Source organism: Theropithecus gelada, chromosome 15 (assembly GCF_003255815.1).
Source record: "Theropithecus gelada isolate Dixy chromosome 15, Tgel_1.0, whole genome shotgun sequence".
NCBI classification, from domain to species: Eukaryota; Metazoa; Chordata; class Mammalia; order Primates; family Cercopithecidae; genus Theropithecus; species Theropithecus gelada.
The window spans coordinates 10688967-10704645 of NC_037683.1; the positions used below are offsets into that span (position 1 = coordinate 10688967).

The following is a 15679-nucleotide window of genomic DNA, read 5'->3' on the forward strand; positions in this document are numbered from 1 at the left end:
AAAAAAAAAAAAAAAAAAAAAAAAAAGACCTGCCCGGCCAACATGGCAAAGCCCTGTCTCTACTAAAAATTAGCTGGGCATGGTAGCACGCACTTGTAATCCCAGCTACTCAGGAGGCTGAGATACGAGGAGTCACTTGAACCTGGGAGGCGGTGGTTGTGGCGAGCCAAGATTGTGCCACTGCACTCCAGCCTGGGCAAAAGAGTGAGACTGCCTCAAAAAGAAAAAAAAAAAAAAAGTATATGGGACGACATGCTTAGGTTATATGCAAATACTATGCCATTTTATATCAGGGACTTGAACATCTACAAACTTTGGTATCTGCAAGGGATCCTGGAACCAATCCCCCTGGATACCGAGGGACAACTGTAGTGTTCTATTTATTTAGAGACAAGGTCTCACTCTATCACCCAGGCTGGAGTGCAGTGGTGAGATCTCAGCTCACTGAAACCTCTGCCTCCTGAGTTCAAGCAGTCTTCCCACCTAAGCCTCCCGAGTAGCTGGGACTACAGGCACAGGCCACTATGCCTGGCTAATTTTTGTATTTTTTGTAGAGATGGGGTTTTCTCATGTTGCCCATGCTAGTATTGAACTCCCGGGCTCAAGTGATCTGCCTGCCTTGGCGTTCCAAAGTACTGGGATTATAAGCGTGAGCCCCTGCAACTGGTCTCTTGATTTATTTTGAACCGTTAAAAAATGGAAGAGCCATTCTTAACTCATAGGCCCACAAAAAACAAACAAGCTGGGTGGGTTGGCTCATTCCTGTAATCCCAGCACTTTGGGAGGCTGAGGCGGGTGGATCACTTGAGGTCAGGAGTTCAAGACTAGCCTGGCCAACATGGTGAAACCCCATCTCTACTAAAAATACAAAAAATTAGCCGGGTGTGGAGGTGGGTGCCTGTAATCTTAGCTACTCGGGAGGCTGAGGCATGAGAATTGTGTGAATCTGGGAGATGGAGGTTGCAGTGAGTTGAGATCACGCCACTGTACTCCAGCCTGGGCGACAAAGTGAGACTCCGTCTCAAAACAAAACAAAACAAAAACAAAAACAAAACCAGTCTTCAGGATTTGACTTGTGGACTGTAGTTTGCTGACCCTTTTTCTATTCTGGGACTCCAGGTGAGACATGAGACCCTAGGTAGAAGTCCTAAGGTGGGGGTTTTGGGTTTCTGGGAAAGAATGATTTCCCAGAAAAATCATTCTGAGCCACCGTGCCCAGCCAAAAGAGTGATTTTTTTTTTTTTTTTTTTTTTGAGACGGAGTCTCGCTCTGTCGCCCAGGCTGGAGTGTAGTGGCGATATCGCAGCTCACTGCAAGCTCCACCTCCTGGGTTCACGCCTTTCTCCGGCCTCAGCCTCCTGAGTAGCTGGGACGACAGGCGCCCGCCACCATGCCTGGCTAATTTTTTGTATTTTTAGTAGAGATGGGGTTTCACCGTGTTAGCCAGGATGGTCTCGATCTCCTGACCCCGTGATCCGCCCGTCTCAGCCTCCCAGAGTGCTGGGATTACAGGCGTGAGACACCGCCCCTGGCCAGGAGTGATTTTTTTAGTGAACAAAGTTGCCCAACAATGGAACTGGTTCTGGTAATGTGCCCCCGTCCCTATATGTGATTAAGGCATGTGTCAGGGAATCTAGAGGTTTTACTAGAAACCTCTAAAACCCCTTGGACTTGTGATATTCATTGACTCTATTATATGGTAACAATAAGAAGTATAATGTATTGAGTCGTCACTCTGTACTAGGCATTGTTTTAAGCTTCCCCCAAGTACAATCCACAGTCCTGTGAGATGGGTCCTATTTTCATTTCACAAGAGAGAAAACTGAGGCTCAGTGTTGACATTTAGTAACATAGCCTGGATTCAGTAGGCCCTTAACTACTCTGGATCCTTCCCCTAGATTCCTCTTAATCTATGGAAGTGTAAACACTTCTGGCTCATTCCTGCATTTATTCTTTCAGTAGTTCTTTCCTGAGCAGCTAGTGAGCTGACACACTCAGGTTCTGCCTTAAGGAGCTCACAGCCTCCATTTTCCTCCAGGGACTCCATTTTCCTCCAGTAGAGCTGGGCAGGGAAGCCCACACTCTGGACCTTCAGTGTTAAGCCAGTCTTCCTAGAGCCTCTCACTGGCAGACTGATGATAGGAAGAGTAAGAGGCATCTTGGGCTGCCCTTTGGATCCCAGGGCACTGAGGAGACCGTTCAGGGTCCCAGATTCCATGACAGGCAAGCCTGAGAGTCTAGCCTGATGCTAGTTTGGACTCCATGAGGCTGCATTCTGAGAACGAAGTCAACATGCAGCGCAAAGCCATCCTGGGGTGGCATTTAGTTGAGAAAATGGACCTTGTTTGTTTCTTTCCAGTATGTGGACCAGCATTCACCCATCTCAAGGTTGGCATGGGACATCGGCTGGATGTCCAGGCTTCTGGAGTACTTGGTAGGTGATGTGAGAAGCCTGGGGATACGGTGATAAGGCTTGAGAAAAGATCCCGGAGCTACCAGGAGCCCAGTCCACTTCTTACCTGGCACCCACGTCCCACCATTCCTCTCCTGCCCTGATTCTTGCCCCAAGGCTGATCAGCTGGGGAGTGGATAGGTGGACGGAGGTAATGACAGGTTAATATCACAGTCACCCACCTTTATTCAGTGATTCCCACACATGATGTAGTTCGAGGCCCTTTATGCACATTTATTTACTACGACAACTTTCTTAGGTAGATACTGTATGATTTTATGGAAGAACAAAGTAGGAGTTAGGTGACTTGTTCTGTGTTCTGTGGCCAGTGAATCCCCCTGGTCTGGGGAGGGAAAACCATCATTGCATCATGGGGCAGCCAGGCGCGTGACTCTGAGCCCAATGGCCAGGGCCTGCATGTGGCTGGGGCTGGACACACAAAGCCCTAGTCATGAGCCATCTGTGTCCCCAGGGTCAGGTGGTGCCCACATCCTCCAGCCGCGACAGTCACAGTCCCCTTGTCTTGCTTCCTGAGACACAGGCAGGCAGACATGATCTCACGCCCCCTCTCCCTGTTCTGTCTCCCCACGAGTGAATGCAGGGTCATTCTCTCCCGCAGCCAAGGGAGAAACAGACCGGGACAAAGGCAGGAAGTGACCACAGTGGCCACTGTTTATTGGGCCCTTCCTCTGTGCTGACTGCACAGCACCCACAGGAATCAGTATTTTTTTTTTTCCCCAAGACAGAGTGTTGCTCTGTCTCCCAGCTGGAGTGCAATGGCGCAATCTCGGCTCACTGGAACCTCTGCCTCCTGGGTTCAAGCAATTCTCCTGCCTCAGCCTCCCGAGTAGGTGGAATTACAGGTGCCTGCCACCACATCTGGCTAATTTTTTTTTTTTTTTTTTTTGAGACGGAGTCTCACTCTTGTTGCCCAAGCTGGAGTGCAGTGGCATGATCTTGGCACCACACCTGGCTAATTTTGTATTTTTAGTAGAGATGGGGTTTCACCATGTTGGCCAGGCTGGTCTTGAACTCCTGACCTCAGGTGATCCGCCTGCCTCAGCCTCCCAAAGTTCTGGGATTATAGGCGTGAGCCACTGCGCCTGGCCTTCAGGCAGTATTTTTACCCCCATTTTGCTGATGGGGAACTTGACGCTCAAAGAGGCTACAGGTTACGCTTAGAGCTGCCCCTGATTTGAGTGCAGGTTTGTGTGACTAGGCCAGGGATCTCTTCCTTTGAGGTGTCAGAGTCCCCTGGGGAGCTTGGCAAGGATCCTAGGCCCCCTCCAGCCATGAGTCAGATTCAGTGCATATGGGTAAGCCCTAGCAACCTGCATGTGATGCATACTCAGAGGGGCGCATTTGCCCCCTATAGATCTTCTTGCCTTCCTGCTGCCTTTGGCAGCATCAGAAAAGGGAGTATTCTGATGGTGGGGGTAGGGGCGGGAATATTTAGGGGAATGGGAAGGGGGTCCCAGGTGTGAGATGAGGCTGGCTGCTTTTCAGTGCTCGGCGTGGGACATGGATGCAGGCTCCTCACCGATATGTACAATGCTCATCTCACCAAGGTACGAGGGTCTGGGGACAGCCTGTTTCTCTCTTGGTCCTTTCCTGGGTGTCACCAGCAGGATTCTGAAGCTTAGAGAATTCCGTGGGGGAGCACCCAAGCCATCAGCAAGCATTTTTTTAATGATCGTATGCTGCACAGGGGCGGTAATGATAATAATAACTACTGGCGTTAGTGTATGCTGACCACTCTGTGCCGAGCACTGTATGTGGATTCCCTTAGGGAAGCCTCACAGCCTCCCTGTAAAGTGGAATCTGTTGTTAGCCCCATTTCACAGATGAGAGAACTGAGGCTCAGAGAGATGTCACTTACCCAGGTCACGTAGTTGTTAGGGCTTTAAGAGCTGGCATTTGAACCTAGGTCTCTCCAACACCAGAGCTTGATCATGATGCCATTCCATATTCTGTCCCAAGACTGAGAGGTAGATGTCAGCATCCTGCCCACAAGGGGCTTACCATCCAGAGGTGGGGTTGGGGCTATGGAGCCTGATGCCACAAAGTATGTGCGTAGGTGCCACGTTATGGGGCCCATGTTTTTAGTGGTTAAGAGCACAAATTCTGGAGCCAAATGACTTCAGTTCGAACCCCAGCTTCTACCACTCTGACAGCTGTGTGTCCTTGGGTGGATTACCTAATTAATATCTGTGTTTCTCAGTTTCCTCATCTGTAAAATGGGAATGGGGGCCAGGTATGGTGGCTCATACCCGTAATCCCAGTACTTTGGGAGGCTGAGGCAGGAGGATTGCTTGAGCCCAGGAATTTGAGGCCATTCTGGGCAACATAGCAAGACTCTATCTCTATTTAAAAAATTGTTTTAGGCCGGGTGCAGTGGCTCAAGCCTGTAATCCCAGCACTTTGGGAGGCCGAGGCGGGCGGATCACGAGGTAAGGGGATCGAGCCCATACTGCGTAACACGGTGAAACCCCGTCTCTACTAAAAAATACAAATAATTAGCCGGGCGAGGTGGCGGTTGCCTGTAGTCCCAGCTACTGGGGAGGCTGAGGCAGGAGAATGGCATAAACCTGGGAGGCGGAGCTTGCAGTGAGCTGAGATCCGGCCACTGCACTCCAGCCTGGGCGACAGAGCGAGACGCCGCCTCAAAAAAAAAAAAAAAAAATTTTTTTTAAATTGTGGCCTGGGCTCAGTGGCTGCTGCCACTTTGGGAGGCTGAGGTGGGTGGATCACTTGAGGCCAGGAGTTCAAGACCAGCCTGGACAACATGGTGAAAACCTGTTTCTACTAAAAGTACAAAAAAATTAGGCTGGTGGTGTGTGCCTATCCTCCCAGCTACTCAGCGATCCACGTGCGTCTGTCTCCCAAAGTACTGGGATTATAGGTGCCTCTGTCTCCCAAAGTACTGGGATTATAGGTGTGAGCCACTGTACCCAGCCAATCATTCCTTATCTGTGACAGATGGGGTTAGCTGCACAGATTCAGAGGAGGGGGAGTTTTTAGAAGCTGGGATGAGGAAGGGCCTGATCTGGGCCATGAAATCTTATTCTATTTAGAGGCGTGGAGAGAATCTGACAGGACATGCTAGAAGGGACTCAGGGTGATAAATTGCCAAGTTAGGTTGGAGAGGAGAGACGTGGAGGCCTGGGGTTGGCCACAGGGTAGCTGTCAGCAGTCAGCACCTTTGGAGGCTGCCAGTGCTGGTTGTCATGGAAACCAGCCAGCAATCTTGTAGGAAGCCTGCTGACTGGGAGCCAGGTACCATGTCCCGCTGGCTGAATCGGGGCAGCAGCACTGTGAGACTGGCCCTGTTACTGTCCCCAGGTGACGGGAGAGCTTGAATACAAAGACAGGAAGAGCTGCTGAAGGCCACATGACAGAGCTGGTGCCCTTCTTCATGGGGTCGTGGAGCAACTGGGTGGGGGCTGGGCGCATGAGTTCCCTGAGGGAGACCTGGGGACTCCCCACCTCCAGCCTCTGGGGCAGGGGCTACTAGGGCTTAGAGTGGGGTCACTGATGGATCTTTTCCTCCCTGTCCTTGAAGGATTACACAGTGCGTGGCCTCCTTGGCAAAGCTACAGATGACTTCTGTGAGGATGGGAGGCTGGTAGAGAAGACAACCTATGGTGAGAACCGGAAGTGGCTGCTGCTGCCTCCCTCCGTGTTTGCTTTCCCCGAGTCCTCTCCCTGCCCTAGGCCACACAGGCCCCTTCTCAGTTCCACTCCACACACCAGGCTTGGGCTGAGGCTTTGGCCATGGGATCTGTCCACCAGGAGCACCCTCTACTCCGCTGCTTGCCTGGCTGAAATGTAACATTACTTCCAAAGACCCTCGTTTCTCTCCATCCATACTGTCAGTCTTTTACCTTTTCCTTTTTTTTTTTTTTTTTTTTGAGACAAAGTCTCGCTTTGTCACCCAGGCTGGAGTTCAGTGGCACAGTCTTGGCTTGCTGCAGGCTCTGCCTTCCAGGTTCACGCCATTCTCCTGCCTCAGTCTCCTGAGTAGCTGGGACTACAGGTGCCTGCCACCATGCCCGGCTTTTTTTTTTTTTTTTTTTTTTTTTTTTGTATTTTTAGTAGAGACGGGGTTTCATTGTGTTAGCCAGGATGGTCTCAATCACCTGACTTCGTGGTCCACCCGCCTTGGCCTCCCAAAGTGCTGGGGTTACAGGCGTGAGCCACCACACCCGGTCTTTCCTTTTCTTTTCTTTTTCTCTTTTTTTTTTTTTTTTTGAGACGATGTCTTGCTCTGTCGCCCAGGCTGGAGTGCAGTGGCGCTATCTCGGCTCACTGCAATCTCCACCTCCCAGGTTCAAGCAATTCTCCTGCCTCAGCCTTCAGAGTAGCTGACATTACAGGCACACACCGCCACACCCAGCTAATTTTTTGTATTTTTAGTAGAAATGGGGTTTCACCCTGTTGGACAGTCTGGTCTGGAACTCCTGACCTCAGGTAGTCTGCCCGCCTCGGCCTCCCAAAGTGCTGGGATTACAAGTGTGAGTCACTGTGCCTGGCTACTGTTCTAAATTTTAAAAAGAGGCCGGGCACAGTGGCTCACGCCTATTATCCCAGCACTTTGGGAGGCCAAAGTGGGTGGATTACAAGGTCAGGAGTTTGAGACCAGCCTGGCCGATATAGTAAAACCCTGTCTCTAGTAAAAATGCAAAAATTAGCTGGGCGTGGTGGCAGGCCCCTGTAGTCACAGCTACTCAGGAGGCTGAGGTAGGAGAATTGCTTGAACCTGGGAAGCGGAGGTTGCAGTGAGCCGAGATCACACCACTGCACTCCAGCCTGGCAACAGAGTGAGACTCTGTCTCAAAAATAATAATTATAATAAATAATACAAAAAATTAACGGCATGGTAGTGCATGCCTATAATCCTAGCTACTTGGGAGGCTGAGGCAGGAGAATCACTTGAACCCAGAAGGTGAAGGTTGCAGTTTGCCGAGATCTCACCACTGCACCCCAGCCTGGGCAACAGGGCGAGATTCCATCTCAAAAAAAAAGGCCAGGTTCGGCGGCTCACGCCTGTAATCCCAGCACTTTGGGAGGCCAAGGCAGGCGGATTGCCTGATGTCAGGAGTTCGAGACCAGCCTAGCCAACATGGTGAAACCCCATCTCTACTAAAAATACAAAAACTAGCTGGGTGTGGTGGCGTGTACCTGTAATCCCAGCTGTTCAGGAGGCTGAGGCAGGAGAATTGCTTGAATCGAGGAGGCGGAGCTTGCAGTGAGCTGAGATTGTGCCATTGCACTTCAGCCTGGGCAACAGAACAAGACTCTGTCTCAAAAAAACAAAAGGCTGGGTACGGTGGCTCACACCTGTAATCCCAGCACTTTGGAATGCCGAGGCAGGCAGATCACAAGGTCAGGAGATTGAGACCATCTGGCCAACATGGTGAAACCCCGTCTCTACTAAAAATACAAAAAAAAAAAAAAAAAAATAGCTGGGCACGGTGGCGTGTACCTGTAGTCCCAGCTACTCGGGAGGCTGAGGCAGGAGAATTGCTTGAACCCGGGAGGCAGAGGTTGCAGTCAGCCAAGATTGCGCCACTGCACTCTAGCGTGGGTGACAGAGCAAGACTCCGTAACCAAAACAAAACAAAACAGAAAAAGAACTTTTGAACACAAGGAAACGATGGATACTGGGGTGTACTTGAGGTAGGGCAGGGTAGACAGAGAGAGAGAAGCAGAAAAGGTAACTATTGGGTACTGGGCTTAATACCTGGGTGATGAAATAATCTATATAACAAACCTCCATGACACATGTTTACCTATGTAGCAAACCTTCACATGTACCCCCGAACCTAAAATAAAAGTTAAAAAGAGAATGCCCTTACAATGCTGAGTCATGTGTATCTTTCTGAGAAGAAGGTCCAGAGCTTTCATGAGAATCTCAAAGGACTCCCAACCACCCCACCATGGGGATCCCTCCAAAACGTCCTGTCTCCATGTTCCAGGGAGAGGGCTGGCCTGGGGGGAAGGAGTTTGCTGTAACCAATCCTCAGCAGGTACCTGTGCACTGACAACCACCTGCCTTTTCCAGACCACGTGACCAGAGAGAAGCTGGACCGCATTCTGGCCATGATCCAAGGCTCCCATCAGAAGGCCCTGGTGATGTGAGTGGGGCCCTCAGTGAGGTACTGGGAGAGCAGTAAGTGCCCTTGGCTCCCATAGGCTCCCCCAAACCTGGGGCAGATTCCATGGATCTTGTTTTTAGAGTCCAGACTCAGACGAGAGCTGCTTGTTTCTTTCTTGGCATTAAGAAATGGTTCTGTGTGCCAGGTCTTGGGTTAGCCAATGGGAGGCCAAGAAGAGCAAGATAACCCAGCTGTCCTACTGAGATAATATGATTTAATGGCAAGGAAACCATCATCGGAGCACAGAGCCCAAGGGCAAGAGCAGCCAAGGAGTTAAGAACTTGGCCTCTGGAGCCAGCTTGCCTGGGTTTCCTGACTCTGCCAGGCACCTGGTGATGAAGGAGGGCAGGAAAGGTGGCTGGAGGAGCCACGGTGGCAGGGCACACAAAGAAAATGAGGAACTTACAGAGAGGCACCTTTCATGCGGGGGAAAGGGTAGGTGGTCTACCCAGCTGCAGCCCCCTCCTGATCTGCAGGTACTCCAACCTCGACCTGAAGACCCAGGAAGCCTATGAGATGGCTGTGAGAGGCCTGATCCGGCCCATGAACAAGTCCCCGATGCTGATAACCGGCATTCGATGCCTCCACTTTGCACCTCCGGAATTCCTCTTAGGTAGGTTGGCCAAGGAAGTTGGAGCAGTGAGATGGGGCCCCTGGGTTTCGGAGTCACTCAGGAATGCTCTTGCAGAGGTCACTGTTGTCTGGCTCAGCTGAGGCCAGCATATGCCGGCCCTGATCTCTGCAGGCCAAGGCATCAGGCACCGACTTCCTTCCCAGCCCTGGCCTGGACTTGGCTGATGACAGAGCTAACAGAACAAAGGCTCTCCTATCTCTTGCCAAGTCACCCTTGGAAGCCAAACCTTACCAAGCAAAGGTTATATTTAGTGGTTCATTTCCAGAGCTGCCCATGTTTGAAGCTGTGAGGGCTCCATCAGACACCACTCTTACCTCCCCAGTCCCACCCAGCTCAGGCCCTTCTTATCTGTGTTCCTTTTGTCTCTCCCTGCCCCTGCAGAGAGAGCATAACATGTTGGTCATGTTAATGCCTGCTCCTCTGCTTGAGCACTGAATTCTTTGTTATTAAGCACTTTCTATAAATGATCTTTTTTACTCCTCATAACTGCCATTTTACAGGTAAGGAAACCGAGTCTTAGTAAAAGGCAGGTTGTAACCTGGGCAGCATGGCGAGACCCTGTCTCTACAAAAAATAAGAAATTAGCCAGTTGTGATGGCTCAGAACTGTAGTCCTAGCTACTCCGGAGGCTGAGGCAGGAGGATCATGTGAGCCTAGGAGGTCGAGGCTGCGGTGATCTGTGATCACAGCACTGCACTCCAGCCTGGGTGATGGAATGAGACCCTGTTGCCAAAAAAAGGCAGATTCTGACTTATCAGGTCCCAGTGGGGCCTGAGGTTCTGCAAGTCTAACATTTCAGGTGGCACCCACAGGGCAGGTCCAGTGAATAGCACAACCTGGAATGCTAAGGGGTCTTGCTAAGGTTGTTACACACCTAGGAGGTATCCAAGGGGTGTGGGTGCACAACCACACGCTAGAGGCTGTGCTCTTACCACCATGTCTTTGTCATTGTGTGTCCCTGGCAGAGGTGCAGTGCATGCATGAGACGCAGAAAGAGCTGCGAAAGTTGGTTCATGAAATCGGCCTGGAGCTAAAGACCACTGCTGTCTGCTCCCAAGTGCGGCGCACGCGCGACGGCTTCTTCACGCTCGACAGCGCCCTCCTGAGGACCCAGTGGGACCTGCACAATATCCAGGATGCTATCCGGGCTGCTGCCCCCCAGGTAGCTGCAGAGCTGGAGAAGAGCTTGGGCCCGCAGCTGGACACCAAGGAGCTCCCCAGTCGGGAATGGTCCTGGGAATCCCAGGGCCCGAGCTCTACCTTGGGGCCGGAGAGGGGTGCAGGGCACTGAATGCCCAGGCAGCTGCTAGGGCAGTGAATGGATAAATAGAAGAGCTGCTATGAGCTCGACCTGATAGCTGTGCAGAAAGTGAGAGCAGGAGAACCTTTTCTACGTGTGACACGAAACTCAAGCTGTAACAGAAAGATCAATGGACTTGACCCAACTGAAAAGGAAAAACTTCTGTATGGAGGAAAAGACAGTAAACAAATGACAGACTGATAGAAAGTACTGGCAGGCCAGGCGTGGTGGCGGGCACTTGTAATCCCAGCTACTCCCAAGGCGGAGGCGGGAGAATTGCTTGAGCCCAGGAGTTTTAAGGTTGTAGTGCGCTAGACGGTGCCTGTGAATAGCCACTGCACTCTAGTCTGGGGAACATATGAGATCCCCCCAAATCTCAAAAAAAAAAAAAAAATTCCCAATAAACTATGTGCCCGTTAAAATTAAAAATTTTTTACAAATTGTGTTTGCAGTGTCATTAACCAAGGACTAATACCCACAACATACAGAGAGCCCTTAGAAAGCAAGAAAACAGCCCGGGCGCGGTGGCTCACGCCTGTAATCCCAGCACTTTGGGAGGCCGAGGCGGGCGGATCACGAGGTCAGGAGATCGAGACCATCCTGGCTAACACGGTGAAACCCCGTCTCTACTAAAAATACAAAAAATTAGCCGGGCGTGGTGGCGGGCACCTGTGGTCCTAGCTACTTGGGAGGCTGAGGCAGGAAAATAGCGTGAACCTAGGAGGCGGGGCTTGCAGTGAGCTGAGATTAAGCCACTGCACTCCAGCCCGGGCAACAAAGCGAGACTCCATCTCCAAAAAAAAAAAAGCAAGAAAACAATGACAAAATTAGGCAGATGATATGAAGCATATATCAGAAGAAATCCAAATGGCTAGTAAGCCAGAAATGACACTCAACCTCTTTAATACTGGAAGACATAGAAGAAAATGAGAAGATTTTTGTTATTTTTCTGTTGTTTTGAGACGGAGTCTCTTGTCGCCCAGGCTGGAATGCAGTGGCACGATCTCAGCTCATTGTAGCCTCTGCCTCCCAGGTTCAAGTGATTTCTCCTGCCTCAGCCTCCCAAGTAGCTGGGATTACAGGCGCCCGCCACCTCACCTGGCTAATTTTTTGTGTAGTAGAGATGGGGTTTCACCATGTTGGCCTGACTTGGCCTCCTAAAGTGCTGGGATTACAGGCAAGAGCCACTCTGCCTGGCCGGAACTTCAGTCTTTTTTCTTAAAGGTCTTCAGTTTTTTGGATGAGCTCCACCCACAATTGTCGTGGATAATCAGTGTGACTCAAAAGTCCACCAATTGACTGATTGAAATGTTAATCGTTTTTTTGTTTTTGAGACAGAGTCACCCAGGCTGGAGTGCAGTGGCTCACTGCAACCTCCGCCTCCCAGGTTCACACCATTCTCCTGCCTCAGCCTCCCCAAGTAGCTGGGACTACAGGCACCCACCACCGTGCTCAGCTAATTTTTTTGTATTTTTAGTAGAGACGGGGTTGCACCGTGTTAGCCAGGATGGTGTTGATCTCCTGACCTCGTGATCTGCCCGGTTCATCCTCCCAAAGTACTGGGACTACAGGCGTAAGCCACCACACCTGGCCTGTTTTGTTTTGTTTAAGATGGAGTCTCACTCAGTCATCCAGGTTGGAGTGCAGTGGCGCAATCTCAGCTCACTGCAACCTCTGCCTCCCAGGTTCAAGAAATTCCCCTGCGTCAGCTTCTTGAGTAGCTGGGATTATAGGTGTGTACCACCATGCCTGGCTAATTTTTATATTTTTAGTAGAGACAGAGTTTCACCATGTTGGCCAGGCTGGTCTGAACTCCTGACCTCAGGTGATCCGCCCATCTCAGCCTCCCAAAGCGCTGGGATTACAAGCATGAGCCACCACGCCTTGCTTGTTTTTGTTTTTTAGACAGGGTCTTGCTCTGTCACCCAGGCTGGAGTGCAGTGATGCAAACATGACTCACTGCAGCTTCATCCTCTCAGGCTCAGCCATCTTCTCACCTCAGCCTCCAGAATAGCTGGGACTACAGGCGTGCACACAGTGTCTGGCTTATTTTATTTTATTTTATTTTATATTTTATACTTTATATTTTATTTTATTTTATCTTTTATATTTTCTTTTACTTTATTTTTAAAATTTAATTTAATTTAATTTTATTTTATTTTATTTTATTTTTGAGACAGGGCCTTGCACTGTCACCCAGGCTGGAGTGCAGTGGTGCGATTTTGACTCATTGCAGCCTCGACCTCCTGGGTCAAGCGATTCTTCCTGCCTCAGTCTCTGGAGTTGCTGGGATTACAGGTGTGCACCACCAAGCCTGGATAATTTTTGTATTTTTAGTAGAGACAGGGTTTCACCATGTTGGCCAGGCTGGTCTCGAACTCCTGACCTCAGGTGATCTGCCCACCTCGGCCCCCCAAAGTACTGGGATTACGGGCATGAGCCACCGTGCCTGGCCTGTTTTTGTTTTTTTGACAGTATTGCTCTGTCACCCAGGCTGGAGTGCAGTGGTACAAACATGACTCTGCAGCTTCATCCTCTCAGGCTCAACCGTCTTCCCACCTCAGCCTCCAGAATAGCTGGGACTACAGGCGTGCACCACGATGCCGGGCTAAAATTTTTTTTCCAGCTAATTTTATTATTACTATTTTTTGAGACGGAGTCTTGCTCTGTCACCCAGGCTTTAGTGCAATGGCATGATCTTGGCTCACTGCAACCTCTGCCTCCCAGAGTCAAGTGATTCTCCTGCCTCAGCCTACCGAGTAGCTGGGATTATAGGCGTTCACCACCACGCCCAACTAATTTTTGTATTTTTAATAGAGGTGGGATTTCACCATGTTGGACAGGCTGGTCTCGAACTCCTGACATTAGGTGATCTGCCTGCTTCAGCCTCCCAAAGTGCTGGGATTACAGGCATGAGCCACCGCACCTGGCCCACCTGAGATCAGGAGTTCGAGACCAGCCTGGCCAACATAGTGAAACCCTGTCCCTACTAAAAATACAAAAATTAGCCAGCTATGGTGGCGCACTCCTGTAATCCCAGCTACTTGGGAGGCTGAGGCACAAGAATCGCTGGAGCCCAGGAGGTGGAGGTTGCCATGAACTGAGATTGTGCCCCTGCACTCCAGTCTGGGCGAGAGAGTGAGACTCTGTCTCAGAAAAGAGAAAAAAAAGGCTGGGCACGGTGGCTCACACCTGTAATCCCAGCACTTTGGGAGGTCAGGGTGGGTGGATCACGAGGTCAGGAGTTTAAGACCAGCCTGACCAACATGGTGAAACCCATCTCTACTAAAAATACAAAATTAGCTGGGCGTGGTGGCGGGTGCCTGTAGTCCCAGCCTCCCGGGAGATTGATGCAGGAGAATAGCTGGAACCCGGGAGGCGGTGCTTGCAGTGAGTGGAGATCGCGCCACTTCTCTCCAGCCTGGGTGACAGAGTGAGACCTCGTCTCAAAACAACAACAACAACAACAACAAAAAAACAGAACAAAATCGAGCAATATTTAGATAAGCAGAAAGCAGAATCCAACAAAACGGTGAGGAAAGCTGGGTGGGAGTGGAGGGTATCAGCAAAACTCAGTTCTTTGGAAAAATTAGGTAACTTGAACCTAGGACCAAATGGGCTGTCACAGACACCCCATTTAGAGTCCTTATTGGCATAGAGATGACAAAAGTGGACTCTGTGACGGCCTATCATGATCTCAGGATAGCAGGATAGGGGAACTCTGAGTCGTGGCCAAAATATTTGGTCAATGTACACAGCCTCAGACAGCTGGGAATACCACCCCAAATCACCTGGATAAGAAGATGTTTTCCTTATCCCGTGTCTTTAACTCTGAGAAGGGTGGAGTTGAACAATCAATGATTGTTAAAAATGTACCAAATGTGTAAGCGTCATGAGGTATTTAAGCTGAGTTTTAAAATTAAAATTCTGCTAGGTGTGGCAGCTCATGCCTGTATCCCAGCATTTTGGGATCCTCACACAGGAGGACTGCTTGAGCCCAGAAGTTTGAGACCAACCTGGACAACACAAGGAGACCCTGTCTCTACAAAAAAAAAAAAAAAAAAAATTAGCCAGGCGTGTTGGTGTGTGCCTGTAGTCTCAGCTACTAGGGAGGCTGAGAAGGGAGGATCGCTTGAACCTAGCAAGTCAAGGCAGCAGTAAATGGAGATCTGTATTCCAGCCTGGGCAACAGAGCAAGACCCTATGTCAGAAAAAAAGAAAAAGTTGGCCGGGCACGGTGGCTCAAGCCTGTAATCCCAGCACTTTGGGAGGCCGAGACGGGCGAATCACAAGGTCAGGAGATCGAGACCATCCTGGCTAACAGGGTGAAACCCCGTCTCTACTAAAAAATACAAAAACTAGCCGGGCGAGGTGGCGGGCGCCTGTAGTCCCAGCTACTCGGGAGGCTGAGGCAGGAGAATGGCGTAAACCCGGGAGGTGGAGCTTGCAGTGAGCTGAGATCCGGCCACTGCACTCCAGCCTGGACGACAGAGCCAGACTCCATCTCAAAAAAAAAAAAAAAAGAAAAAGTCACCCAACAGGCTGAGCGCGGTGGCTCACGCCTGTAATCCCAGCACTTTGGGAGGCCAAAGCGGGTGGATCACTTGAGGTCAGGAGTTCAAGACCAGCCTGGCCAACATGGTGAAACCCTGTCTCTACCAAAAATACAAACATTAACTGGGCATGGTGATGCTTGTCTGTAGTCCCAGCTACTTTGGAGACTGAGGTGGGAGAACCATTTGAACCCAGGAGGTGGAGGTTGCAGTGAACCGAAATCAAACCACTGTACTCTAGCCTGGGTGACAGAGCGAGACCCTGTCTCAAAACAGACAAACAAACAAACAAAAACCCCACCAGCAACCTTGCTGACAAATCCACAGGCCCCCACGTCTGCCAGTTGCCTGCCTGGATGAACTGGGCACCTGGGGGAGGGGCGTGGCCCCCAGGCTACTCTTCTTGGCCTTCACAGCCAAAAGGCCTAGGTTGAGCCTCAGCTTACTGTGTTTACTGACTGGGTAATGTGACCTCTGTGAAGCTGGTCACCTATCTGTAAAATGGGGATTAAAACGACACCCACTTGCTCATTCTCTTTCATCCCACCCACGTGTGTTAATCGCGTGCTCCTGTAGGCCAGC

At 50.4% G+C, this 15679-nt stretch overlaps 1 protein-coding gene across 6 annotated transcripts in view; it reads left to right on the forward strand.

Annotated features, from left to right (window-relative positions):
- TRUB2 (TruB pseudouridine synthase family member 2) overlaps positions 1-10975 on the forward strand; it is a 14153-nt gene extending 3178 nt beyond the window's left edge. For 4 of the 6 annotated variants that reach the window (XM_025359448.1, XM_025359450.1, XM_025359447.1 and 1 more), the window contains 6 exons: positions 2360-2434; positions 3959-4020; positions 6015-6096; positions 8517-8589; positions 9087-9223; positions 10210-10975. In XM_025359448.1, the coding sequence (XP_025215233.1) occupies positions 2360-2434; positions 3959-4020; positions 6015-6096; positions 8517-8589; positions 9087-9223; positions 10210-10535 (755 nt within the window). In that variant the 3' untranslated portion in view covers positions 10536-10975. Of the gene's footprint in view, positions 1-2359; positions 2435-3693; positions 3769-3958; positions 4021-6014; positions 6097-8516; positions 8590-9086; positions 9224-10209 lie in introns of all 6 variants that reach the window. The other 2 variants (XM_025359452.1, XM_025359449.1) reach the window with 2 other exon arrangements.
- Positions 10976-15679: the final 4704 nt, after the last annotated feature.